The 27,034-nt window shown below is 38.4% G+C and overlaps 1 protein-coding gene and 1 long non-coding RNA gene across 2 annotated transcripts in view; one reads left to right on the plus strand and one right to left on the minus strand.

Annotated features, from left to right (window-relative positions):
• Rgs13 (regulator of G protein signaling 13) overlaps positions 1-12,990 on the minus strand; it is a 29,657-nt gene extending 16,667 nt beyond the window's left edge. The window contains exons 1-5 of the mRNA XM_006975354.4: positions 12,437-12,990; positions 11,324-11,397; positions 10,083-10,150; positions 4,969-5,037; positions 1,934-1,995 (exon numbers count right to left, since the gene is read on the minus strand). Coding sequence (XP_006975416.3) covers positions 1,934-1,995; positions 4,969-5,033 — 127 coding nt within the window. The 5' untranslated portion in view covers positions 5,034-5,037; positions 10,083-10,150; positions 11,324-11,397; positions 12,437-12,990. The remainder of the gene's footprint in view (positions 1-1,933; positions 1,996-4,968; positions 5,038-10,082; positions 10,151-11,323; positions 11,398-12,436) is intronic.
• The window catches only part of LOC143267798 (uncharacterized), a 291,852-nt gene that overhangs the window by 147,695 nt on the left and 117,123 nt on the right, over positions 1-27,034 (plus strand). The gene's annotated exons all lie outside the window — the stretch shown is intronic.

Here is a 27,034-nt window from a genome sequence, read left to right on the forward strand (position 1 = left end):
AATAACCTCATTACCCAAACTGGTGGTAATTAAAGGTAGAATAAATAATGTACTAACAAAATAGAAGAGGAAAAATATTTCTAAATCATTTCATAGGAAAGATGGAACTTGAATTTTAAGTGTGTGCAGGATTGGGTGAGAGAAAAACCGACACCGAGTAGAAGCCTATAACAGGAGAGTCACTGACGCATGGGGGACGGAGCACACCGGTGGAGGGTCTCTTACAGAAAGGACACAGCTAGGTGTGCATTTTAGAAAACGCGCTGGGTTAGGGCATCATGGATCCTGAATACTTAGAGTCTGATCTTTTGGTAGGATGGAGAGAAAAAAAAAGATTGTGCTCAGAGATGTGTGCTTTATTACTAATAAGAATAAATGGCAACCATTTTCTGCTCAGGCTGTATAGTGCACTGAACCGAGTCTTTTGTGTTCAACCAGTACAATAGTGTTGAATAGTGAGATGGTATTCCCACTTTATGGAAGAGATGTCTGTAACTCTGAAAGTGAGATTAACCGGGCAATGTTGCAAGCATGGGTTAGGGCTGATATTAAAACTCTTTGGAGAAGACTCAATATTGCTGACTTAACAGGCAAGTTTCTCTTCTCCTTCAATTTAAGTGCCCTAAAATTTAGTCCAAAGATATAAAATTTAATTCATGATCATGCTGGCAAGTTACACCAGAGAACTATGAGTGATACTTGATATGTAAAAGGCATAGTTCAAACCTTCTTGCAAATAAATGAAAGAAAGAAAGAAACTATGATGTGTACATTTTCAGTGGGATGGCTTACAACTAAAAATGAATGCTTAGATGGTGCCCAGGTCTGGAGATGTATAACACCAAGGAAGGAGTCTCAGAGTCAGAACTAGAAGGACTAAGGAATTCTGATAGAAAAAGCCAAGAGTCAAGGGTTCATGCCTCCCACCATTGCTGTGAGTCAGAAATAACAGATGCAGTACTAAAGAATGTTCTTGAGGCAGCGAGAGCAGGTAGAGTCCTAGGAACACAGAGATCCTCATGAATGATGGGATGTACTCAGTCAATAATAACCCTACACACCCACTAATTAAAACATCGTAGGAGCGTGGTTAACTCCTGTTCCTAATCGGGACATCTGAAAAAACCATTCTTCACAGAGAATCTCACACAAGGAAGTCCCTAATAAAGGGATAAGCCCACAGATAAAAATTAGCCAACATTTGATGGTAATAACCCTGTCAGAAAGGAACTAAGCTCAGTAGAATTTTCTTTAAGTAACCTCTACTTTTTTTTTTTTTTGTGTGTGTGTGTGTTTTAAACTTGTCTTCTGGTTAACATTTTCTATCACCTACCATTTTCTGTTCCCAACACAATAGACAATTCCCCTGAGTGCCCATTATCCTTCATATTAACTGTATTGAGCTTCTAAACATATTTTCATCTGTCTACATCACTATGATCTTTCATTTGTTTCATTTGAATTCTCATGCTTGTGCCATTGCACATGGGACCCCCGGAATCAGAGACTGAAGAACTCCAAGGAGTTTTAGAACATCAAGGCTCAGATTGATTCTTGCTTTTGAAAGCACTTAGAACAGCAACTTTTTAAATAGTTTCCAAGCACTAACTATAGCAAGCTATGGGAAGGCAGTGTATTTCAGTATGTGTTACTATTTCAGCATATTCCCCATGGGTTTTACACATATACTTGTGAAGAATAAATACCCTCAGTGACTAATCTTGTTTTAATTAACACCAAGGAAAATAACGATGGTTGGCATGACAAACTATTTTCAGGTTTTCCTTTTTTAACTATGTCAGTTGCCACTTAGGAGGCGGCAAGCAGAGCCGCTTACACTTGTCATCTGGCACATCCCCCCCACCCCCGCCTGCTCCCCCCATACGAATGAAACAGGCATCTTCTTCAAAGATGGCATATACATCATACTCACATTTTGTAGCCATTAGACTTTCCAAAGATTGGGCCCATCCTAAAACCTCTTCTAAAGTAAGGCTTTGGAAAGAAAAAAAAAAAAAGCAGTGATTAGGCTCAATTACTATCAATGTTTTGCTGAACTAAATAGATATATACAATCTTGAGAATAATAGCAAAATATAATTACACTGCTTATTGTCCTTTATGTTCTAGTCTTCACTGAATTTTTAAACTCTAAAAAATATAAGAGGTATATACTAGAAAATATAAAATAAATATTGAAGATAACAACAATAGTTGTATAATCTCATTTCCAGTTTTCTATTAGAAGTGTGGTAGATTTAGCCCTTGTTATGTATGTTTGTGTTTTTAACTAAGAAATTATATTTTGCATACATAGTTTCCATGTGTATGCTCTCCTTATACACATTTTATATGTGATTACTGTGGAGTTACTCCTTAACTTATAAATTAATCATCTGTAGATCATCTATATAGTATAATATTCTACAAGCGGCCTTCTGGAGCTTTCATAGTCTAAAAAATTTTGAGTATTTTTCTATTTCACCATTAAAACTACATGCAGTCAAGCTTGCCCGCCCATGTAGCTGTGGTAATTTTGTAGATTAGTAGAAACAAACTGAAAACAGATGAAAGGCACACACTTTGAAAGTTCCACGCACAGACTCGCACATTGCCTCTACAGGACTGTCTCGTGTTTTTCTGCCACTGTGACACATGCACCCACTTACTAATCAATGCCAGTTTACCTTCAAAGCTTATGCTCACATTCTTATGTAATGTCTTGTCTATTACGTTTACACTTTCTTATTTAATAGGTGTGTATTTATATATTGAACTTTGAAGGCTTTCACACCAATGGAGGTAGAATATGTCAAGTTGCATTTGCCTTAAACATAATTAACAAAGGCACATTTGGTAGATGTCCGTGAAAGGTGCTGGCTTAAAGGTTCCATTTCTGTTTCTCTTGATGAGCTTCATGAGGTGACTGATAAGTGATCCTACTTTCTCATGACAAAGAACTTTATGTCTCTGTATCAAAGTCACCAATGTGTCCATTGCTACTCAGCTTCTGCCTTGCATGCTTCTTCCTGCCTTTAGCACCGGTATAATCTAAGAAAGCTGAAGAAGAAAGCGAGACCTGCTCCTTGTTGTTTCTGTGGAATCAGCCTGAGTGTTAATTCTTCAGGAGTGACCATCATCAGTAACTGGTTATGAATGTAATGAAAGATTTAAAAAGTGAAATAGTGCACAACGTAGAGCAATATTAGTCCTGTAACAGCTCTGATGGTCCTGTCAGCTCCATGTAGACTTTCCCAGCAGCTTTGAGGTGCATTGTGTTCAGTGCACTCAAAAACGTTTCCATGAAATCTATTTCTGACTCACTGTCCTTTTCCCTCACTGGAACTTCAGAAAGAATAAGCTGAAATAATGTTTTCAGTCTATTGAAGTAGGACGTGTAAGGCAGGTTTCTTGCATACTTTTCTATCTCACTGATTCCCATTGTAGAGGAAAGACTGAAATCTCCAGTGAGGGGAGACAATGTCACTGTGTTGGGAAATTGTTACCAAGAGAATGCCTTTGCCTGCAAGATTTATGAGACTGACAGATACAGACCATGGTTGGAGATATTGGGTTATTTGAACTTCATTTCTGCTTTTGCTTATATTCTCTCTCAGAGTATTCATGTTGGCCCATGACTATGAAGATGGTATACTCAGAGTTATGTGAAGATTATTTTTAAGCACCTTTTCCCCTAGATCAGCCTGAGTTTCCTGGCCTGCATTCTTCTTTTTGGCGTCACTTTCTTTTTTTTCTGGACAGGTAGGTGGCAAAAAGCAATTAGACATGAAGACATTTTGAAGCCCATGGCATTGATGCTTAGAGTCTGAGGGTTGGGGGATCCAATCCCAATGTTGGACTTAATACATCTCCACACCTTAGTTTCGTTATTATCTCTCTATGTGACAAAGTTAAAATGAATGCAAAGCTCCTATCAAATGACCTCAAACAGCCTTCAATGAATATGAATTCTCTTTTCCCGAGTTCCTCCTTTCTATGGAGGATATACAAGACAGACAACAGAAAATCCAAGTTCTGATTGTGATAGGTCATAGGGATCATCAGTAAAAGAAAGCTGGTCCCAGTCAGTCTATTATATCTTTGTCCATGGGTGCACCTCCATAGTTCACAAAGTTGAACTAGTCACTAGAATACTGAGCGTTGGGTTTTGCCACCCATAACTACAGCTAACTTTCTTCACCAAGCAGTAGCTTGTGACCTTTTGAGACCTTCTCTATTTCAGTGGGAGGTCAGGCTGGTCAAGAGCTCTGACCTCAAAGGATGTGTTCTGAATTGAGGTCTCTACTTGACCTGGGTTAGGCATGTATGTTTAATCTAACAGGGGTCTTCAATCTGTAAATTCTTTGTGATAAATCTAATTGTTTTGTTATTCTTTCAGACATACTTTCTATTTTAAACTATTTGCAGATCTCAGAAAAAGGCTGGATCTTTATAATATAACTTATCCCAGTGCTTGGGAGGCTTAGGCAGTATGATCACAAGTTTGGGGGTGGCCTGGCCTGCATAGCCAGACCCTGTAAAAAGCAAGGAAGCAGCACATTTCCCTGCATTTAGAAAAAAAAAACCTGGAAGCTTGGTAGGCTTCCATTCTTATAAACCCCATGAAGAAATGAAGGTGTCTGGCATCTCTTAAGAAGGTGTTAGTTGTGAAATATATTGGATTAAAAATTCCTTTAATATAAACAGCACTAAACTGTTCTTAAAAAGAATGTTTGTAATAGTCTCTAAAACATCAAAGTTGCTGAATTCTTAAGTGTACACCATGAATAATGGAAATGAATTTTAGTGTGATACATGACTGCTCCTCTGCTGGAGTTTCTCATGTGTAAATATAAATTTTTACTTTCTCAGCAAAATATATTTAGAACACAGTTAAATATGTATGTACCTATTTATCATGTGACTAAAAATGCTTTAAAATGGTTATGATATTCAAAAGCTACTTACTTTGAGGGGAGCCTCTTAGATTCAGCTCTGCATAGCTTACAAATCCAACAGATGTGCCTGCTCATTTTTCTAAAAACAAAAGCGTATAGGTATATAATTTAGTCATGTAAAATGACTGCGTGGTGAGTCAATTTTCAAAGAACATATAAAATTATAAATTTCCAAAAAAGGATGAATTCTTAAAGTTAACAGAAGTCACTGTGGGTCACGAAGGAAGAAGGAATACAATGACTCACCTCATACATATTTCATAAGAATATAGGTGATTAGATTTCTCTGTGACTTTGGAATTCCTCTTACCCACCAATTCATTAATAATAGGGTTTTTTTTTTTTAAAAGAAAGCTCTCTGAAAGATGTATTTTAATTAGAACCCAATGACAACGATTTCCTCAATTTCTAAGGATTCCTTTTTGGGACAATTCTTATTTTTAGAATGCTCCCTAAATATATGAAGGAAAAATTTGCCTCTTTGTAATTAGTCAAATAAAATAGCATAAACAGCCAAATAAAAACTCCTTAAGAATGAATTCTGAGAAGAGTAGTTTTTACATAAACTTAGGCATTTTGGACATTGTAACTTTGAAATTCTGGCAGAGTTGACTCAGTCTAGGCTGAGTGTATACATAGCAACACATGTCACGGTTGGTTTTTAACTCGGGACTTTGAGAAAAAAAACACTAAAAAACATGCTAGGGATAATTGAATACATGTTTTATACAGAATCTTGAAATCGTTTGGTAGCTATACATAGGTAGTTATGTGAAGTGAATCGCTGAGGATCAGTAGTGAGCTTTTATGACTTTATCAACTCATTCCAAGTGTCATCCAAGCTCCTGTCCTCTGCCAAGCTCAGTGCCTGTGAGTGATCTCCAGAGACCCCATTTTTCTCTTCCTATCTTTACGGGCAAGTCATGATAAAACATACTGTGGGATTTTTGTTAGAGGGGCTATGTATATCTGCAGGAGGAGAACTGAGTCAGACTTGAGAATGGTCAGTGAAGCCATACCAGTAATGTGCCCTCTGAGCGACAATCAATGGGATATGCTGAGAAGTGTTGAATGGAGGAGGAATTGCTTAGGCAAAGGTTAGGAAGTAATGGTTAGTTGAAGAAAAGAACTGGGTTGTCTAGGATGGAAAAGAGAGAGATCTTGGAAGAAAAGGTTAGAGAGTTAAGATTGGCCCCCAAATTATCTTTGAATGTAGCTTTAGAGAGAAAGAATGGAAACAATTTTACCTGAGAAATTTGCCTTGAAAATAAAGTTGGGTATTTTCATAAAGACGTAGGAAAAGTATAAAAATATAATGAGATGTCTTGGGACAGAGTCTGAACTGAAAAGACAGCCTAAGATGACGGTCACATGCATACACATCTCAGTGAGACTGTGAAAAGGGAGCCCACTAGACAAAAATCAGAATGATACTGCATCATAAGCACCCAAGAACATGCTTATTATTGATGAACTCATAATTCGTGGTTGAGTTTCAGAAAAAGATATCCATTGTATACTAACATTTGGAGATCATTTAAAAGCCAAAACATTGTATTGTAAAAAGACAGTTTTAAACAATCAAGATTTGGAAGTGTAAAAAAAATTTTTTTTAAAAATGAATGAGTAATCATTTAGGTGTTAAAGCCAGAGAGAGAGTAAGAGAGCAAAGGATTTAAAGATGCTGTTATGCTTGTTAACAGGAGTGCTATTAATGAACAGAGCAGGCAGCAAAAATGTGGAGGAGGTAACAGAATAGAGTGTTTGTCCCCGCACCCCATGTATTGTGGAAGCTGCTGAAGATTGACCCAGTAGAGATACAGAGGAAGGGCTCTGCTACTTGGCCATTCTAGCTTGCATATTTGTAGTGTGTGCCAGTGAACTCTTCAGTATGACTGTGAATCATGTAAAAGATGTCCATGGGTAGAGGTAGAAGACTTGGGAGAAGCGGAAGCTAAATAGATGTACACGAGGGAGCAAATGGGAGGGAGGGAAGTTAACCGGTTAGCTAAGCCTCTTTGGATTGTAGATACAGCAACGTAAGTAGAAAGGAACATTTATTATGGGGCTATGTGTGTATGTGGCTAGATTCTAGATGACCTCAAATTCAGGAGTGAACCATTGCATTCTAAATTGTTGGTAATAGTCCTGAAGTTTTAAAATCTCAAAGTGGTGAAAAAAGAAGTTTTTTTTTTTTTTGAAAGATGAACCTGACTAAAGATGATTAATAATGAAATATTTGAGGCTATGGAAAGTGTGGCATCGGCTGGTTTATTTATAATTATCCTGTGTATAATTGGGCCCTGAACTCTATTGGTGAAGCCAAATTTCGGTACTCAACGGCTCTTGCTTATTCTTGAACATCCTCACTGTCAATGTAACTGTCATCCTTGTCTCCTACAAGGACTCACTATTTCTTCCTGAACTACCTTTTGTTTCATTGTCTGTCCACTTCATCTACTAGAGCCGTGCGTATCCATTTTCAAAATTTTATCATCTCTGTAACTCTGTGTCTTTTATAGATTCTATAGCTATGATATATAGCTTAGTAGCTATAATGGGATCAGACAAAACCACACCGGTCAGGCTGCAACCCTCACTGAGGTCACATGCACACTAAAGGCACTTTGTGCTAGTGCTCAGGGGTTTCCCAGAGCTCCCGGGAGCAGTCAGAGTATATTCAGATAGCTCAGGGTTCTGAAACTAGAATAGCACACACTTTAGTTGAGGCTTTTATTAGCTGTGTGACCTTGGGTGTGATAATTTACCTCTCAGATGATCTATTTCCTTTTTCTCTGAAACGGAACAATGAAGATTAGAAAAATAGATGCATGCAAAGCATGTTTCTGTTCCAATTTGTCTGACCTTCAGCTTCTTGTACTCTGACACTCAGGAAGTATTTCTCAAGCCCCTTTGTAGGAAGAAGTACACATCCTACCAGAGTATATTCCTTCTTTTTTTTTTTTTTAAATTTCAACTCAGATGACCACCTTTCCTTATTAATGTTGCTCATTCTTTTACATGTAAATATACTCTCTGTAAATTTTGTTTCTTTTCATTTTTTTTAGCATTGCTATCTCATTTCTGGTTATTTGTTTTTAGCAATTAGGTTAAAGATTGAGTTAGCTGAGTAGCCACAGTTATTTGGAATCCTCCAGGGAAATATGTCATACCGAAGGTCAGAAGCCATAAGATAGGATTTGCATGGTCAGAAGTTTGAGTGCTGGAGTGGAAAGGTGAGAGAGGCTCTTGGAGATGATTGTGTGGGTTGTCTAAAGGGAAACAGGAGGCTGAGATCCATGTGGGTGCCCTTGCCAAGCTACAGGACCCCAAGATGCCATGTGTCCCATGTGTGGTCCTGATTTTTCTAATACCAGCAAAGCTCTGTCTAGTCCAACAATATCCTTGTGCTCAGTTAGATGGTTGATACAGTACAACGTTCTCTGGTACAAGCTATTCATTAGTTAGCAACATCTGAAGGGTCTGAAATGTAGCTATAAATATACATACACTAAGTACATATACATGTTGTTTAAAGTTCTAACTTACCTACTCGATGTTGTTTCAAATGTTACTCGATAAACATGTGTAAGCCATTGTTTTTATGTTGTTACAGATTCCAAATCATACTCAATTTGTTAGATTACAGAATACAAGTAGAATGCAATGTCTTAAATTACCAATGATTAAATTGCAGAAAATATTTAGTGAAATAATTATGCCAAAGATGTATTACACAGAGAACAGATAGAACATAGAAGGAATTGTTTGTGTTTTATGATGTCTTCTGGCTTTCAGTCCACAAACAGCTGGGACCTGATGGATGCAGTCTTAGTGTTGTAGGTCTGCTCCTGAGTCTGCCAAAGACCTTCAGCTCTTTCTTGTCCATTAAGATTTTCCCCTGGCAGTAGGATCAAGATCTATCCCTGGTGCACGAGCTGGCTTGCTGGAGCCCACTACCATGGTGGAACACTTGACACAGCCTTGATACAGGGGAGGGGCTTGAACCTGCCTCAACTGAATGTACCAGTCTTTGCTGACTCCACATTGGAGGCCTTACCTTTTTGGAGGAGCGAATGAGGGTGGATTGGGCGGGGGGGAGAGGCTGAGGGGGTGAGGGAGGAAGGAAGAGAGAGGGTATCTATGGTTCGTATGTAAAATGAATAAAAAATTTCTTAATAAAGAAAAAAAAGATTTCCAGAATGGAATGTCCACCCACATGTCCATGTGCCTCCATACTGATTTCTATTAGATTCATTATCACCATGCACCACACCTTTGCTGGGATGAAGGACAACACTTTTATATCTCATAAAGTTCTCTAGATTGAAGCAAAGAGGTAAGTCACAAATATTTAATTATGAAAAAAAATGGTCAGATTGACCAATTGAGTTTATTCTCTCTTCCAACCAAAACTCTTGTAAAAGAAGAGGCAAAGAACACACAAGACTTAAATGTGAAGGAAAAAAAGAAGATTAAAGAAGAAAGGAAAAGTAGCAAAATATTTCAAAGTAGTCTTGGAAGATGGGAAGCAGATGGAGAGCAAAGTTAAAATTCGCAAACCTCTAAAATGAGAAGAACAAACGCAGATTTTGGAATTCCATTTGACCAAATGAAGAGCATATAATTCGCAGTCTGAGAACAAAGAATTTCTAAAATAAGTATTTCCTAAATACTTCTAATTTAAAAATAAAAAGAAATAGCTGCAATTCTACATCCTACAATGTTTTGTCATTAAAATCATACATTTTCATCTTTAGTCTCCAACAAAATACGAAACGGCAGGGTCAAACGCTCTCAAATTTACAACTGAGGAACTTTAAATAAATGTAGTTAATATTAAAAGAATGGTGAATTCTAATTTTAAAAGGAAGTGTAATAAGCATTTAATTAATGTGCTCAGTAAACTTGAATTTGTTTTATTGAATAAATGCAGCCAAGCATATCATTAGTTACAATGCACTTTCCAAACTAGAGCACAAGGAAAGAAATAAAATAAAATAAAAATTAGACTCAAATGCTCCCTAGAACTTCAATTCTATTTTGGTAAAAAAGAGAGTTCCTAGTTTAGCACGATCTACACTGACATGATGTAGGACTGATTTGTATTGTGGATAAACTCACCAAGCTTCAAGTCAGTGGTAATCCTGTTTTTTCATGCTGGTGTAATAATGTAGAAACAGTCCATTAACCTAAGAATAAAGAATGATAAAAAACAAGATGCAAAAAGATTAGTGTGAAAATACGTATTTCACAAGGATTTATGTAATTACTCAGCCATTGTTTTTATCCAATAACTTCTGTTTCATGGGCCCTCGCAGTCTCCATTTGTTCATCTCTAGAATTTTGTTAATTTCATAGATTAATATAAAATACATAAAATGCACTTAATCTGTGTTTCCCTCGACTTTCATTTAATCATCTTATGATTATTTCAATTATGTCTTACTTTGCTTATCTTTTTTCTGTACTCTGCTGGTAAAATTAATGTATATTTTTTAACATGTCTTTAAGCATAGTATATTTCTTCTGATAATTAAAAAAAAAGTACGTCTCATCCACAGACTAATCATAAATATATTGGTAATAGTATGAGTGGTGTACATACTATGGCATGAATAGATTCACATACCCTCCTGCCTTTAAGTCTTAGAGTAAAATCAAAATTAATAAACTTAAAAATTGATCCCTTTTTACATATTTAAATTTTGGTAGTGCTGACAGGTAACCAAGAAAGTCTTTCTGCTCATATGCAAACAAATAAACAAACAAAAAACCCACCCCATTCTCTTTTATTTTAGTAGGTTGAATATAGTTTTGAAAAACCTGGACCACTTTACATTTTGACCAGCTCTTTTTTGCAATGGTACAAAAAAAAATTCCTGCCCTTTAAGAAAAATTAATTTTATGAAGTTGTCCTTAGGTGCAGCATGAGGAATAAAGACATTCCATACAACAAGAATTAACAGTCCTTCAGACAGACCTTACAACAAACTGGCACGGGAATAAACAGAGCTAATAACCTGATAGAAATAGTAACTTAGTGATCAATTTTTTTTAACTCTAAATTTTCTGATTATTGTATCTATCATTCCACATCCAGATAAAGACCACATAAAAAGATCATACTCTAAAACTGCAATAGATCTTGTTTCCCTATTTAATTTTTATAGAAAGCCATTCTTAATGTTAGTTACAGAAACCTAAGCCAAGAAAGAAATATGTGTTTACATTTTTGTTTATTTCTTGGAAAAAACACCTTACATGCACTCCTACAGCCCTGCTACTGAAGTCAGTATCCGCTAGGCATTTATATCAAGACAACATTCTTCTTTACCAACTTTTTAAATGAATCTCATACTTACAAATATTTCCCGTGGAGCAGTCTACCAAGCTACATTTTATTTTCTCCTTGTTATGATCCTTTTGAAATCAGGTTCTGAAATTGCACGAGGCACCAAGTGCTTTATTTTTCCTGGCATAAAAAGACTCTACTGTCTGTATAATTACCTTCTATGGCACTCCAGTCTCTGTGCTATGAAATTCTAGTTTTACAGACACATATCTATGCAAAGAGGGGTTTTTTTGAATATGGAAATAGTGCTGTGGGATGGCAATGCCTTTCTGATAAAAGAGGTTTTATCTAAACTTATCAGAACATCTGATATGTCCAGATGGCTGGAAGCACAGCCCCTTAGAATTTTCAACTGTTGTAGTCAAAACTTCTCTTCTGAAAAATTGTTTTTTCAAGCTTTTGACAATGTGCAGCCTACAGGAAAATCCCTTTTGGGGGCGGGGAGAAGAGACCTGAGTGTGAATAAGCAGACTACCATTGTAAACACCTAGTATCAAGTGATGGGAACTATTGACAGCAACCTGATCACAATAGTCAACTGACCAAGGACCGGTAACAAGCTAAGGGCTCTCTTTTCTGGCTAACCCTTGGAAAACTTACTGCTGGTCCTTTAAAGCTATATTTTGACTGTCAATCATTTTTCAGTCTGTTAAAATGCCTACCAAACTTTGGACTGAACACAGTGCTTCAGATGAGCTGTTCTACTGAATGCAGACTATGGGGAGATGTTTAGTGCCTTTGTCTTCTGTCTAATATGGAGTGTGTATGTGTGTGTGTGTGTGTGTGTGTGTGTGTGTGTGTGTGTGTGTAAATGAATGAATGAACTCAACACTGTCTCATAGAAGTTCTGGAATAAAATAGTGAGGAGGAGCAGAATATCATTGAGTGAACACTTCTTAAAATATTTAGGAACCTGCTTCCCACCACCCCCCTGTCTAGAGCTCCTTCCCACTATTTCCATTATCTCTTTCTGCTTTTCCAAGCTCTGTGGTTATTCCAAGTTTTATACTTGAATCTAAAGATTTGGAGTGAGGTCCACAAATAATAGGAGAGGGCACGAAGTGTTTGTCTTTCTGGATTTGGGTTACCCCACACAGCATATTTCCCAGTTTTGTCCATTTACCTGCAAATCTCATTTCATTTTTCTTTACAGCTGAACAAGATTGTATTGTATATATATTCACATTTTATTATCCATCAATTCAAGGGCATTTATATTATTTCCATTTCATAGCTATTGTTAACAGAGTGACTACTTAAGAACTACAGGCAATCTATGGTTGACCAGAGAGGAAGAATCATTTTTCTCTAAGGACATATTCCGTATTAGGTTTTCTAATCCCAAGTGATTAGCCCTTTAATTTTCTTTCAGTCAAGTCAAAAGTAATACAAATTAAGATATGCACAATAGATATTGTTTAATATTTTTCTGTAGGCTATTTGATAATTTTATAGAGTTAGGATCTAAAATGAATTTTACAAGAACAGAATAATGACCTTTGAGAAACTGAAAATACCAAGCTTTGCCATTTTTAACAACTCCCTGAAAATGAGATTTGTGACTACTTCATTATCAGTGGGCTATTGGGAAATAAACCTGTTTCAATGCACTGTGTGATAGTGTATAGGTTTTGCCTGGCACCCACAGAAAACACAGTTATTAGCTGATATCAGGGCATCTCTAAAGGTATTCCAGTTTCTTTTGTGCTTGGACAGTTGAGAAGAGACACACAGTTGCCATAGAAGCCGACAGTTTTTTTTAAAGGGATAGTACACTTCCAGGCTTGAGCAGAATAGGCTCAGGCACATAACAAGCTGAGCCGTTCAGCCGACCTATGTCACTTTTATATCACATAGCTCGGGCTTTTTGCTCATTTGCATAGTGTGGGCTGTTCCATGAATGCTGTTCCATGTAGGTCTACATACAACTTTATGCCTTGCATATCTTATTAGTATCTTACATCTTTCCCCAGGGCTGAGTGTTTTAGTATTATATGGAGCCATGGGTCCCTCGAGACGCTTAAGAGTGCTCTGTGACTGTGTCGATAGCTGAATTTATTCAACCTTGGCAGAGGGGCTTTCCAGCCTTCCTCTCTGCCAACTTGTTTTTTAATATGCTAATTTCGTCAGGCTCTGTGGAAGGCCTTCTGACCTCACTCTTGGTCCCATTCTCCTGCCTTAGGACTTTTCAACTTAACTCTGTACGCAGGATAAGCTCTTAGATACTAGGGAAGTCTTAGTGAAATATACCCAGCAGGCAGCTGCTGCTGACGTTTGGTGGAGATTAGCATCTGCTACTTTCCTGAACTCTGGGCCCTTGCCTTTTAGCCTTCTGTTAGTCTTGGCTCTCTGTGCTGAATTTCTTCCCAGTGTCTTATCTCTCAGAACAACTATGGCTTGTCTACGTACACACATTGCCTAGATGTCCAGGATGTGGCCCAACCAATTGCTGTCCAAAGTCTCGACCCAAGAGAGCAGAGGCTAGTGCCTAGTCTTTCCCCCTCTGGCTTATTGATGAATAGACACAGTGTAACTTACTTTGGCTTCTGGCATGTAGAAACACCAAGCATAGTGGCAACAATAGTTAGATTGTTGGATCTATCCAACTCTGCTAACTGTACAAAATTCATATAAACAGCCATGCAAGCTAGCAGCCAGTTTTATCTGTATTGACTCCCATGACCTGTATTAAAGGTGCCCTTAATTAGAACCATTATCACACCGTTCCATGGAGATCAGTCACTAACTCCAGTCATTCTTAATTTCTCCTGAAGTTGCTATAAATCTGTTCTTTTGACTCTCCCCTAGAGTCAGCACAGCCTTTGGATCTGCAGCCCACAGTTAGATCAGAGACCTTTCTAACCAGATTCCAACTGATTAGTTAGGATTTCACTGTTGCCTCAGTGTGGTAAAGGCAAGCACTTCCTTTGGGAGGTAGAGTACTCTGGGGACTGGCCTGAGGATGCCCCTCTGAGGATGGCTTGCACTGGCTCTGCTAGGTGGCACAGGCTTACCATGGCAGGATTGCATTGCTACTTCTTATTTTCACTTTTGCCATAGAGTTCCTGGACTATGTAGGAAGGAGGGTAGGTCTGAACGATAAATTCAGAAGATCACAGAGCTACTTCTTTGTTATCAATTTTGGCAGGTTTCTTTTCTTTTTCTTCCTTGTGTTTGTTTCTTTCACTAAATGCTTAGCAGTTTAAGGACTTTTTAAAAAAATTAAAAAAGAAAAGAAATTCTCTCCCTCCCTCTCTGTCTCTGTTGCTTTCTGTGTCTTGGTGATATGGGCATGTGAGTGCGGGTGCCCATGGAGACCAGAAGAAGACATCAGATCCCCTGGAGCTTTAATTTCAGTGGTTGTGGGTCACCAGATGTGAGTTCTGGGAACTGAACTCAGGTTCTCTGGTGGAGCAATGTGATCCTAAACCCTGAGCTATCTTTCCAGCCTAGTTTAAGAATGTTAAGGTCAGCTTACATCAGACATAGATCACATCTTATAGCTTGAAAGGAATTCTTATTAATGTATTTTGAAATGATATCTTACTATGCTGGCTTTGAATACCCTGGCTCAGCCTCTAAAGTAGAGGGACCATAGGCTTATGGCACTGTGCCTATGTGTGTGTCACAAGAATGTGTATGTGTGTGCATGTGGAGGTCGGAGGTTGACCCCGTTTGTTTTCTTTCATTACTCTTCATCTTGCACACTAGGCAGAGTATCTCACTTGAACCTAGAACTCACTGATTCAGCTCCTTTAGGCAGCCAGCTTGCTCTGGGGATCCTCTGTCTTTGCCTCTTGCATGCTAGGATTACAGGTAGGTTGCCATGCCCCCAGGCATTTACACGAGGACCCAAACTCAGGTCCTCAAACTTGCTGAGCAAGTGTTTTATCTACTAAGTCATCATCTCACAGCCCCTACTTCTTCCCCCTAGCATTTATAGGTGCTCAGGTGTTCAGTAGACAGATTTTTATTTTATTATTTTTTATTTATTTATTTTTTCAGAGACAGGTTTTCTCTATGTAGTTTTGTGCCTTTCCTGGAACTCACATTGTAGACCAGGCTGGCCTCGAACTCCCAGAGATCCTCCTGCCTCTGCCTCCCAAGTGCTGGGATTAAAGGCGTGTACCACTACCACTGCCCAGCTAGACAGATGTTTAAAGATATGTCATGCCTTATTCTAAATTTCACTTTATGTGAACTAATGTTAAATATTCACTTTTAACCAAATGCAGTGACGTATGAAGGAGAGTAGAACTTCAGCGCTTCTATATTGTCACAGATGGAAAGTCGCATTCTTCGCTTCTTCAGCTGAGGAATGTCTTGAGTATATAGGGCTCAAGGATGTGTAGTTACAAAGCTTAGGCCTGCCTGCTTTGAAATTACCTAATCATTTCACTGTCATTATTCTGTACATATGCCTAGTTCTTTTTCATTGGCAATGTAGAACAAAGTAGCACAAACTTGTGCTACATTTCCTGTTTTTTTTTTCTATAACAGAGATTAAAATGCCTTTTTTTTGTGGGGGGGGATGGGGAGGTAGGTTACTATTTAAAATCCCACTGACTCAAACTTGAAACAAATCTATCCCCAGTGCAGCAATAAGTGGTGATAGTACCCCACCCATTCTGGGAAATCCCAAATGGTGTCCAGTCACTCAGGGAGATAGACAGCAAATGTAATTCTTTGGGGAATGCCATTGGAGAAGGAATCTCCCACTTCTGATGCATGCCTCCCTTGCACATGTGGAACTGATATTGAGACTGGTATAGTCAATTCCCAATGAACATCTGAATAACAATGAAGTGAAGTTCTCTCTCCCAGGATTCATCTGAGATAAACAATGAAAGCACCCTTCATGTTCTTTGGAAGAACATGAAGGCCTAAAGAAATATACAAAGTATAGTGTTTGTTAAATTATCAGATGTGACTAGTGTTCTGAAGTGCTAGAATCACTTTAAAAAGTCTGAGTGGTATTTATGTAACATTGAATTTAAATGTACTTTGCTTTATATATTATTATTATTATTATTATTATTATTATTATTATTATTATTATTTATCCTGGCATGATCAGACACCTGACAGCTTGAGAATTGAACCCGGGTCCTCTAGAACATCAGTCAAATGCTCTTAACCTGAGTCATCTCTCTTCGCCTTATATCATATTACTGAAATACTGGTCATAAACGGAATCATAACTCTAAGCTAGGATTCATTAAGGAACTTTGATGGGAATATTTCCTAAAATAAATATTTTTGTTTATAGTAATCATTCCTGAAGCCCTAATTTTTCTCTCAGGTAATTTACTATATTTCTGATATTAGGCAACATGTATCATGTTCCTTTTAAGAATAATGCTCTAATCTTATCAGCTGAGTCAGACAAGTTAGATTTAACTCAACAGCATCAAGCTAACAGCACACAAGTTAAGAGACCATTGTCCCAGTGTAGAATAAAATTAACTACAATGCATTCGATTCAGTAAAAGTGGGCAGAGTTCATATATACCTAGCATTGGAGTCATGTCTTTCTGGTAAGGAAGGAAGAACACGTGTGAACACAGGCACAGACAGAGAAGGAAAGATGCATGTATTTGTTTGATTTTTTTTCAACCAAACATAAAACAAGCAAAATGAAAAACCTTATATAAAGAAGTTAGCAGAGCACCTCGGGGTTGGGGGGTCTAACGTCAGCTTCGCTTCCACCACAGATGCTGCGCGCAGCAGGGTGACACACGTGGCCTGGTTTCTTTATTCAATTACCACGGAAGCTTTGAAGTTGCTTATCCAAACTTCCTTCAGATTCTAAATTTTAGGGATGGAAATTCAACTTTCAAATGCAATTGGGAAAGCTGTTTCTAAAAACATGTCCTGCTGTTTCCTATACACAGAACCTACATTTAAGTATAAAAAAATGCTCCCATTATCGTAATGGTCACCCACACACATACACACCAACCAGCCCCACAAAGGCGGAATGAGAGCAAATGACTGTTATAAATTTTCCTTTCTGTTTGCCTTCTGCCTACTCACCTGAAAAAAGCAGTAAACTGGGGTAACTCTCTACCTGCTTGGGAATAAAAGCTGGTTTTCCTAAACTTCCAAAGATGGAGTTTTTCAATAAAATTAAACCAATGTTACATATGGTTATAAATTATTTTCTGTAGCATTTTTAAATGTATTTAGGAAAAATAGATGCTTTTACTCTTCAGATGAAAGTCGTCCTTTGCGTGTGTCTTGGTCCCCCTCTCTGTATCTTCGTTTTGCTCTTTTCTCAGCTTTCTCTGTAACACTCACTCTTGTATTCCCCCCCACCCCCACCCCCCAGGCTGTGCTGTGCATGCGGACTGTCTTAGGTGGCCCCCACAGCATCCAGGATCATGCCTCCTCTCACGGCACTCATTCTTCATTTTTCCTTTGGAAATAATTTTATCTGGGCAAAAATGGTCTTTCTTTCACATAAAAATGTTATAAGACTACATTTCCTTCAACCTAGAAAAGAAAAAACCATTTACTTGATGGTTAGCTTTAGTTTTAGAGCTGCTAAGGCAAATCCCCAACTATTCAAACTGGAGGGGAAAGCATGTACTTTTTTAGTGAAGGAGTAATCCAAGTAACTTTCTGAAGCCTCAAGGATTACAATGTTTTTTTGTTTCTTGCCTTTCCTTAGTACTGAAATTGTTTACCCAATCTTCTTTGCATATCATGTCTCTCCAGAGGTTCCAAGACAGAATTTCAGTCTGTTATTTTCAGATCCTAAGGACAAACACTGGCTTTGTGTTTCATTGTGTTTCCTTATTTGATAGTCGAAAGGACTCAGTTGTTAGAATTTGCATGCTTTATGGAAATATGTATTTGTGTAAATTATACTTACAAAGTTTAGTATTTCCAAATGTGGATCATAAAGACCACACTAATTACAAGACATGAAAGATTAGAGCAGAAAAGCAGGACTGTCCTTTAGGAGGGGAGGAGATAGAGACAAACATAATCATTCTCAGATCTCACCCCAAAGGGTCAAAAAGCGTTACAAAACAGCAGTAATTAAGGAATATTCCACTTGGGTCTGTTTTAAGTCAAGCACTTTCCCAAAAGGATCATGTGGTGGCTTTATTTTTAGGCTCATTTATTGATTCAGGCTGTAGCCTCTGTGAGCTGGCAGGGCAAGTCCTAGCCTACAGACATACTGTTGGCTCTAGATATCAAGCATTTGAAAGTTTTGTCTGCTATGAAATCAATCACTTAGCTAAAGAATCTTTGTCCAGGGTCAAGCCTTATTCCTAGGAGGTCTACCTGCAAGATTACTTAACAGATAACTGAGATTTACACTGCTCACATGCACAGAAGCTGGCTGGCTAACTAGTGATGGGTTCGTCAGTAAAAAGGTAGCAAAATTTTAGAAACCATACTTGAATGGGAATGGAAGGCTTAGATGTCCCAGGTCTCTTTAGACTCATTTGGTCCCGTGAATTACCTCACTCACAGCTTTGTCCCTGAGCATTTGACACAGGAAACTAGCAAATAACCAGTAGACTACAATATGAAACTATGAAGCAAAACTATTGGTGAAGACATTATTGTCATTTGTTTTGGGAGAGAGGAAGTGCTTTACGGTTGAGGGAGACAGCAGAGCTTACATTGTAGAGGTGCCATAGGAGCAAGACACTGACTAGACTCCATGAACAGTCAGCCCTTCTTAGAGTGCCACATGGCCCAGCGGATCAATGCCCTGTTGTCAGTTTCTTAAAATTCTTGATAACCTTTAAACAAAGTCCTCTTAATTTTCATTTTCATTTGCATTGGACTCCACACAGTATCTAACTGATATTTCTGGAAGAAGATAATAAAAGATCAGGAAGTAGGCTCTGGAGGGCAAAACCATAGTGTTTACTTAAATTTGGGGGGTGGAAAATTCTTTATTATAGGCTTTAAAGACAAACCATTTAAGTAACACACCTAATGATTTAGTTGTGAAAAGTGTCGAGAGGGCATTTGTGTGCTGCGGTGTGTGGAAGGGAAAACACGGACAAAACGGGTGTGGAATTTCTCAGGGTAGAATGAGGAGCTAGTGGAGGAGGCAGAGGCAAAACTGGGGCCTCAGAGTAAATGGCATCAGCCACCAGATAGAAGATCCAGAACAGCAGTCATCAACTTGGACAAGTGACAATTGTCTTCATTAGGAGGCTTGAGGAATAAATAGGAAATAGACACCTAATTTGACCCGAATCACTGGTACTGAAGATAAAGTCACTTGACTGCTCATGTTTCAGATTACTCATCAGACTTTTTGTACAAGCTGCCCCCAAAGACCAACAGTTACGCTGTGATAGCATCTGTGAAGTGCTGCTGGCCCCTAAGAGATAAGTTCTTCACCTCCTTGCACAGTGGCCTGCTCCTCACAACAGAAATGAATGAACTTGAAGTTGAGTAGAGCTGCCTAAGAGGATGTGGTCTGAAGGTTAGTTCAAGTGTTCTTGCTGGCAGTTCCCTAGGGAGACATCATGTGCTGTGACCACCATCGCCTATAAAAATCTGTCTATGATCTAGTTATTTCCTTTCAAAGTTAAGTACTGGGTCACACACACAAGACAGTAGATGTCTTGGATGGTGTTGGAGAGTCATGATTAATCTAGAGGATCCATAAAATTGATTTGATGTGAGCTCTTGGTACATTATAATGCATTAGGGTTGACTCCTTAAAACTGTAAATGAGAAAGCCAGAAGAGAGCCACGGAGAGTAAGTGGAGCAGAGCCTAGGGTCCACTGTCAGAACAAGCCTGGTGGTGAGGCTCTGCACTGGTGCATTCCCACTTTACATTTTCTAGTAGTCCAATTCAGTAGGTGTGTGTTTGACGACCTCTGCTGCAGAATGTGCTTACAGATTCCTCATGGGTATTATAGTCTGTTTCTTAATCCTAATGCTCTGTAGGAACTGAGATGTATGTACACAGTGAGCCAGGAACTTGACCTGGTCCTTTCAACAACATTAAGAAGTAGATCTTACCAGCTTTACTTGTGGCAGAAGATGAACTTCAGAGAGTCACATGGATTTTTTCAGCCTTACAGAAGGTTTTGAGAGCTATTCTAATCTGAAAAGACCCCAGAGCATTTAGGATTATTGTCTATTTCATTCCCAGTGAGCAAAACCTAGAACACAATAATATTTATTTTATAGTATTTAGTCCTAATATTCAGCATGAACCCAGTCATAGCTTGTCTCATGTTGATACCACAGAAAAATCCACAATTCTATATATTTGTGGCAAAGTTGTGGATAAACAAAGCAAAACAAAGTGAAGGAAGTTTATTTAAATTTATCAATGATACTTTATATTAATTTTACTTTCTGTTGATGATTTGGAAGACTTCTTTCATAATAATCACACTTCTCAGTTGGAAAGTGTCCTTTGTGTGTGTGTGTACATGTGTATATGTGTGTGTGTGTATTAACATATGTCCATGTGTGTGTGGAGTCCAGATGTTAATATCAGTGTTTTCCCTTATCTCACTCCACAGGGTCTCTTACTGGACCTGGAGCTTACTGATTCAGTTAGGCTGTCTGGCTTGCCAGCCCGAGGAATTCTCTTGTCTCTCTCTTCCTAGTGATGGGAATATAAGCATATACTATTATCCCTGACTTTTTCCATGGTGGAGGGGATCAAAACTCAGGTTCTTAGGCTTTCCCAGCAAACAGCTTACTGACTGAGCCATCTAACCAGTCAAGAAGGTACTCTTTTACAAAGATGTCACATGTGAGTCAATACATGGAAGACTTTTTTTTTTTTTTTTTTTTTGAGACAGGGTTTCTCTGTGTAGTTTTGGTGCTTGTCCTGGATCTCGCTCTGTAGCCAGGCTGGCCTCGAACTCACAGAGATCCACCTGGCTCTGCCTCCCGAGTGCTGGGATTAAAGGCATGTGCCACCACCGCCCAACATGGATGGTACTTTTATGTAAACACAGTTGCAGCCTACAAATATGACAGGTGGAGGATACACACATGGTATTTTTATTATAACACAGAACAATATTTTAAGTTAACTTGTGCAGAGCTGATCGGAAATGGGAAGAATCCTAAGGAAATAAAAAAACCATTTCTAAGTTGCTCTTACCAAAGGCATGCCCAGTTCACACTAAAGGCAAGCAAAGGTCAACCTGTGCAAAACTACCCCTCTTGGTGCAAAGAAGAGCCAGGGGTGGGGTAGGCGGGGGTTAAGAAGAAGGCGAAGGGCAGGCTGACCAGGGGGCAGTCGGCTTGGCTTTCTCACCTCTGCAGCTCCTTGCCAACCCTGTGCAGCGGCAGAGAGCATGGCACCTCCCAGTGAATTCCAGGTCTTCCACTGATGTCATTCATGTTCATCGTGAAGCCATCAGACTCCATTTACCTAAAATCGTGTTTTTAGTTCCCCATGGCATTCTGGGTCTCCTAAGGTTACTGTACCCCGGCTCCTCTTTTAAAAAGCAGAGTATCAGTTTCGCCTCACTCCCCAAAGGCTGTTCTAGGGAGAAATTGCCTTGTTAGCTGGGAAACTTTTCCACTTGCCACCCCAAATGTCTTTCATTATTTTGCTTTTTAAAATTAGCATGCTGTCTCAGAAAACGAAGAAAACAGGCTTTAGAAGCACAAGGAGGGCATCTGCTTTGCTGAAAGAGCTAATCAGTCCCCGTCTCTTCACATTGAGTTTTGTTATTACCCAAAATAGGAAAATATGCAAATACATGACACATGTATTGATTATATTTTTATCCCGAGGCTCTTCTACATATCTAAGGGTTGGATATTTGTATGTATATTTGATTCCTAGTTCTCTACAAGGCTGTGCTGGCGGACTCCAGAATGCAATGTGATCCAGAAGGCATATCTCAATCTGTAATGTGGCCATGTAGCACCCTGGTGCCTTGCATTTTTCAGCACTAGGATAGCAAATGGACTCGACTGCTAATAATGACTGTAGGGTGTTGGTACTAAGTTTTATGTCTCAGCCCTGGGACAGCAAATGGACTTGATTGCTAGTAATGACTGCAGTATGTTGGTACTAAGTTGCGTGTCTTATCCCCGGGACAGCAAATGGACTTGATTGCTAGTCATAGCTGTAGTTTGTAGATGCTAAGTTTTGTCTTTTAGGGTATAATTGAAAGATGTTGGAAAATTGAGTCTTCTGATCTCTTAGATGTCATCATCCATGCCCTAGAAGTGTACTGTGATGAACAGTACTGAGCTTATCATAAGGCACTATGTCTGCTTGTTGAATTGTTTGTGTCTTTCGACGAGGCTCCATGCTCTCTGTCTGTTTTGTCCATTTCACAACCTCAAAGTGGTTCGTAATACCTAGTTGATAATTTTTTTTTAAAAATTGAATTGGTGCCTTTAATTCCATTTTACATATCTTTAATTTCCAGGTATGGTAAAAACACCTTAAACAGGGGCTGGAGAGATGGCTCAGAGGTTAAGAGCACCGACTGCTCTTCCAGAGGTACTGAGTTCAATTCCCAGCACCCACATGGTGGCTCACAACCACCTGTAATGAGATCTGGTGCCCTCTTCCGTATACATAATAAATAAATAAATAAATATTAAAAAAAAAACACCTTAAACATACTTTTCCATTCCAGTCCTCCCAATAACTGTTTTGATCTTTGTACGAGTGATAAGGACTCTAAAGCTCAGGCAAAGACATCAGCGTGCTTACGTCTGCCTGCCGAGCTACGTAATTGGCAAAGAGGTTGTTGTGACTGCAATTTAGGCAAATATCATCTGCTATGTCATACTGTCTTGTACGGCAGAAGGTGGAGTGTTGTAATGATCATGCAGATTTGAGTGGACACTTAGAAAATGAGATCCTAGGACATGTGTAGACCCAAGAAACATTGGTAAAGGGGTACAGCTCCTATAAAACCGTCACAACAATCCTTGTTATTGGCTAGAGATACTTCCCACTGCTGACACAAATGAGACAGATAAAGTCTGCCTGGTCATTGTTTTCACCATGGGAACTGATACTATACTAGAAAGTTGTAACTACAGGTAAGGATGGCACAGCTACTCCTATTTCATTTAAATGATGCTACTGAGCATGTTGTAATCCCAAGAATGGTGTTGGGTGGGGATAAGGGTGGGAGCAGAATAGGGGGTAAAAGACACTATGATATTCTTGTTACTGACAAACTGACAGTAGAAGGAGGAATGAAGCCCATGAGAGGGTATTGTATAACAGACAATGTAATACATGCAGCTAAAGTGATACAATCACTAGAAGGTTGAAACGGAGTAAGAAATGATATTTGGCTTGTCATATATCAGAAATATAGTGTGGAAGGGTGGCCCTCTTACATTCTCAAAAACTGGACAGAATTTAACAGCTTCATGTGTAGAACATTCGTAGATGGTCTCTTGCCCTCAGCTAAGACTCACTGGTAGGAAGGAATTTTGAGTATTGACAGGTTAAGGAACAATGAATTAGAGAAAGTAAGAAATAATTCTGTGGGATAATACGGGAATGTAGCATGGAGCCTTTCCAGGGGAGCATTGAAGACTTTATACAGAGGTGACCCACATGCTATGAGCCTGGGAGTTTGGATCACATTATTTGCCCCTTAAAAGTTTGTTTCAAGAAAGAATGCAAACAGCTTTCAGAGAATCCTAGGAAACTGGCTTAGTCAATGTAAGCGCTGGTGGGTGATTCAGTTTTGGTGGAGAGTCAGTCAGAATGCTTGAGTATGGAGTCCAAAGAGGTCTGGAAAGGGAAAGGGTTCTTTCCCAAGTGGTGGAGAGGGCTATTGTTATGCTCACTAGGATTGGCAAAGAAGAATTCTGAAGCATTTGTGTTGAATTATGTAGAAATCACGTCAGAGATGGTGAATAATTAAAACCACTCTAAAGGAAGTTTGTTTTTCCTTCTTGCGATGCACATATGATGAGGACACGGAAAATCTTTTCCTAGTTAAATTTGCTTCATTTCCCATATGAGATTTGTCATAGAAAATAACCCTTTCTCAGATGACAATATCCTATATGTCAAACACAGTGAGTACTGTCTGAACATTAGGCAGCTGGTCTCATTGGAGGGTCACTCACTCAGTTTTTCCTTTGATGAAGATCACAAAACACAGTAAAATAACACTCATGAGCAAACACTGTGAATGTTTAGATGGTATGATGGCTAAAGATATATTTATTAATATAAAGAAATGGATGTTAAAGATGCTAATTAGTTACTATGGCATTGACTCTTCTCACAATGGCAAGTTTCTCTATTTACCTTTATTACAGCTCATGTTGCTATCAAATGACAAGAAAATGTAAGTGCATATTTTTAATAACAATGGTAAATGCTATTTCCAACTGCTTTCTTAATTTATTTACATGCAGTAAAAATCACTCATTTTGATTGTAAAATTCAGTGATTTTAATAAATATATGGAATTGCATAACAGCCACCAGAATCTGACTTCAGAAAACAACTCCAGCCCCAAAGATTCCACATGCTCAGTTGCAATCATCAACCCTGGCACCCACAGACTACTTTCTGACTTCATCAATTTGCCTTCAACAGATATATGGTACAAGCTCAACCTATAATATCTAATCATAATATAAATACATGATATGATCTGTAAGACTTTTAAATGTTAATGTCATATATCAAATCTATAAGGGAGACACTTCCTCTCATTGTTTTATATGTAAAAAGACATTGAGGCGCAGGAAGGTGACAGAGCTTGCAAAACACTGCTGCGGATCATGTGCATCACAGCTTGAGTTATCGGTCTCCAGAGCCATGCTTGTGCATCCCAGAGTTCTCAGGGTTCCCTCTTGAACAGTCACAACCCTTCGGAAATGATGATTAGGAAGCGAAGAGCTCCAACACTGCTCTTTTAGCATATTTATGTGAAAAGAATTGCAGCCTTTCCCTACAGAGAACCAGAGACTCAGAATGATCCTTGATTTCTATTAAACACAGATGACGCTGAGTTAGATGAACTGGCTCATGTGTATATGCACTTATAGTAAGTTGAATATAAGTGGTTTTATTTGTTTGTATAAGCCCTGAAATGGTAGTGTATTACATATGGTTCAAGCTAGCATACTTATTTGTGTTTAATGACAATCTTTGTTGGCTTCGAAGACTTGTTTCTTTGTAGGTCAACTAAGTAAACTGGCTAATATCTATGGAAATTTTGTTCGCCTAGTTCATGCCACACTGTCTTCCTCGTCATTAGACCACCAAGTCTGAAGTATTCACTGCTTTAGGGGAAAATAACACAACACACAGAGAATGAAACCAGCAGGAACAGAATACAAGTATTGGCTTTTGAAGTTGAAATGCTTAGTTCAGGACATAGAAGAATTCTAAGAGGAAGCAGACTTGATCTCTCTTCCCAGATTAAAGATTCCCAGTACAACAGAAGAAAAGGGAACTAGCAGAAATCTTCTTCTGGAGGATTTATAGGCCATTGCAGAGTAAGGCAGGACCTTCCTATCCTAGACCAACCCTGGAAAGGATGGAGGGAGAAGGAAAACAGAAACAGTGTCTGTGTTTTGGTTTCTCTCTCTCTCTCTCTCTCTCTCTCTCTCTCTCTCTCTCTCTCTCTCTCTCTCTCTCTCTCACACACACACACACACACATACACACACACACATATGGACACACACACAGACATACACACAAACATACACACACACACACACACACACACACACACACACACACACACACACACACAAAATATCAACAAACCTGACAACCCTCCTCCCTAGCAAGAAGCCTTAGTCTTCCTGGTGTCATATGGTTTGAATTATGTCATAGTGATAAATCCCGTTGTTTTTTTCTTATCCAGATTAAATTTATGGTTGGCTAGAAAATATGTTCACGTTAGAAAAAAGTTCTTTTGTGCCCCTGAGTTTGTTACTGACATTTGTTATTGTTACATAAGAGAATTAGAAATTTGAAGTTTTCAGTATCAAACTCAGATGATCTCTTTGTTTTTTTTATACTGAATGAATGTTCCAGTTATTTTTTAGAGAGACGGTTGCTAAGAACTGAGTTCTGGGTTTGTCTAAGAAAAAATATATTTACGTTTTATTGCTAAATTGTCAGGTACTTATGAAGTACTTAAAGAAAGATTTAAGATACCAGAGAAACAAAACATGTTTCAGATCATTTTGGATTTTGTAAATCAAGTGTATGTGAGACAGGGTTATATATGTAAATCAGACAGTCAACTTGGGTTGTGTTTATATAGTTATTTAAACTTCAATTTCTATTTGTGGTGACTTGGGCATGTTTACAGGTAAAATAAGCTCCTGATTTGTAAGATGATGGGATTAATGTACCAAGTCAGAGGAAAGTAACATGAGTCTTACTTGGGCAAGCTGAGGCTGAAGAATTCACAGAAGTGATACAATTTTGAGGTGACAGATATGATTTCACCATCATATGAGCTGGAGTCCTGAACTGAGTCAAAAGGAGAATACAAGCTGAGCAATGGCACTCATTCTAAACATTAAACAATATTGTTTTGTATATATAAAATATGAGGGGAGATCTCGTGATTGCTTATTCTTCCCACAATAATGCTAAAATAGTTCTATCTTTAAAAGAGACCCTAAAACTTCTTCATATATTTAGAAACTAAAATAAAATAACTCAAGGGCATTTAAAAGGTAAATAAAGTTATTACACTTCCATGAATAAAAATTACAGGGTAGAGTTATAGTGAC

The sequence above is a fragment of the Peromyscus maniculatus genome, chromosome 11, assembly GCF_049852395.1.
Source record: "Peromyscus maniculatus bairdii isolate BWxNUB_F1_BW_parent chromosome 11, HU_Pman_BW_mat_3.1, whole genome shotgun sequence".
NCBI lineage: Eukaryota > Metazoa > Chordata > Mammalia > Rodentia > Cricetidae > Peromyscus > Peromyscus maniculatus.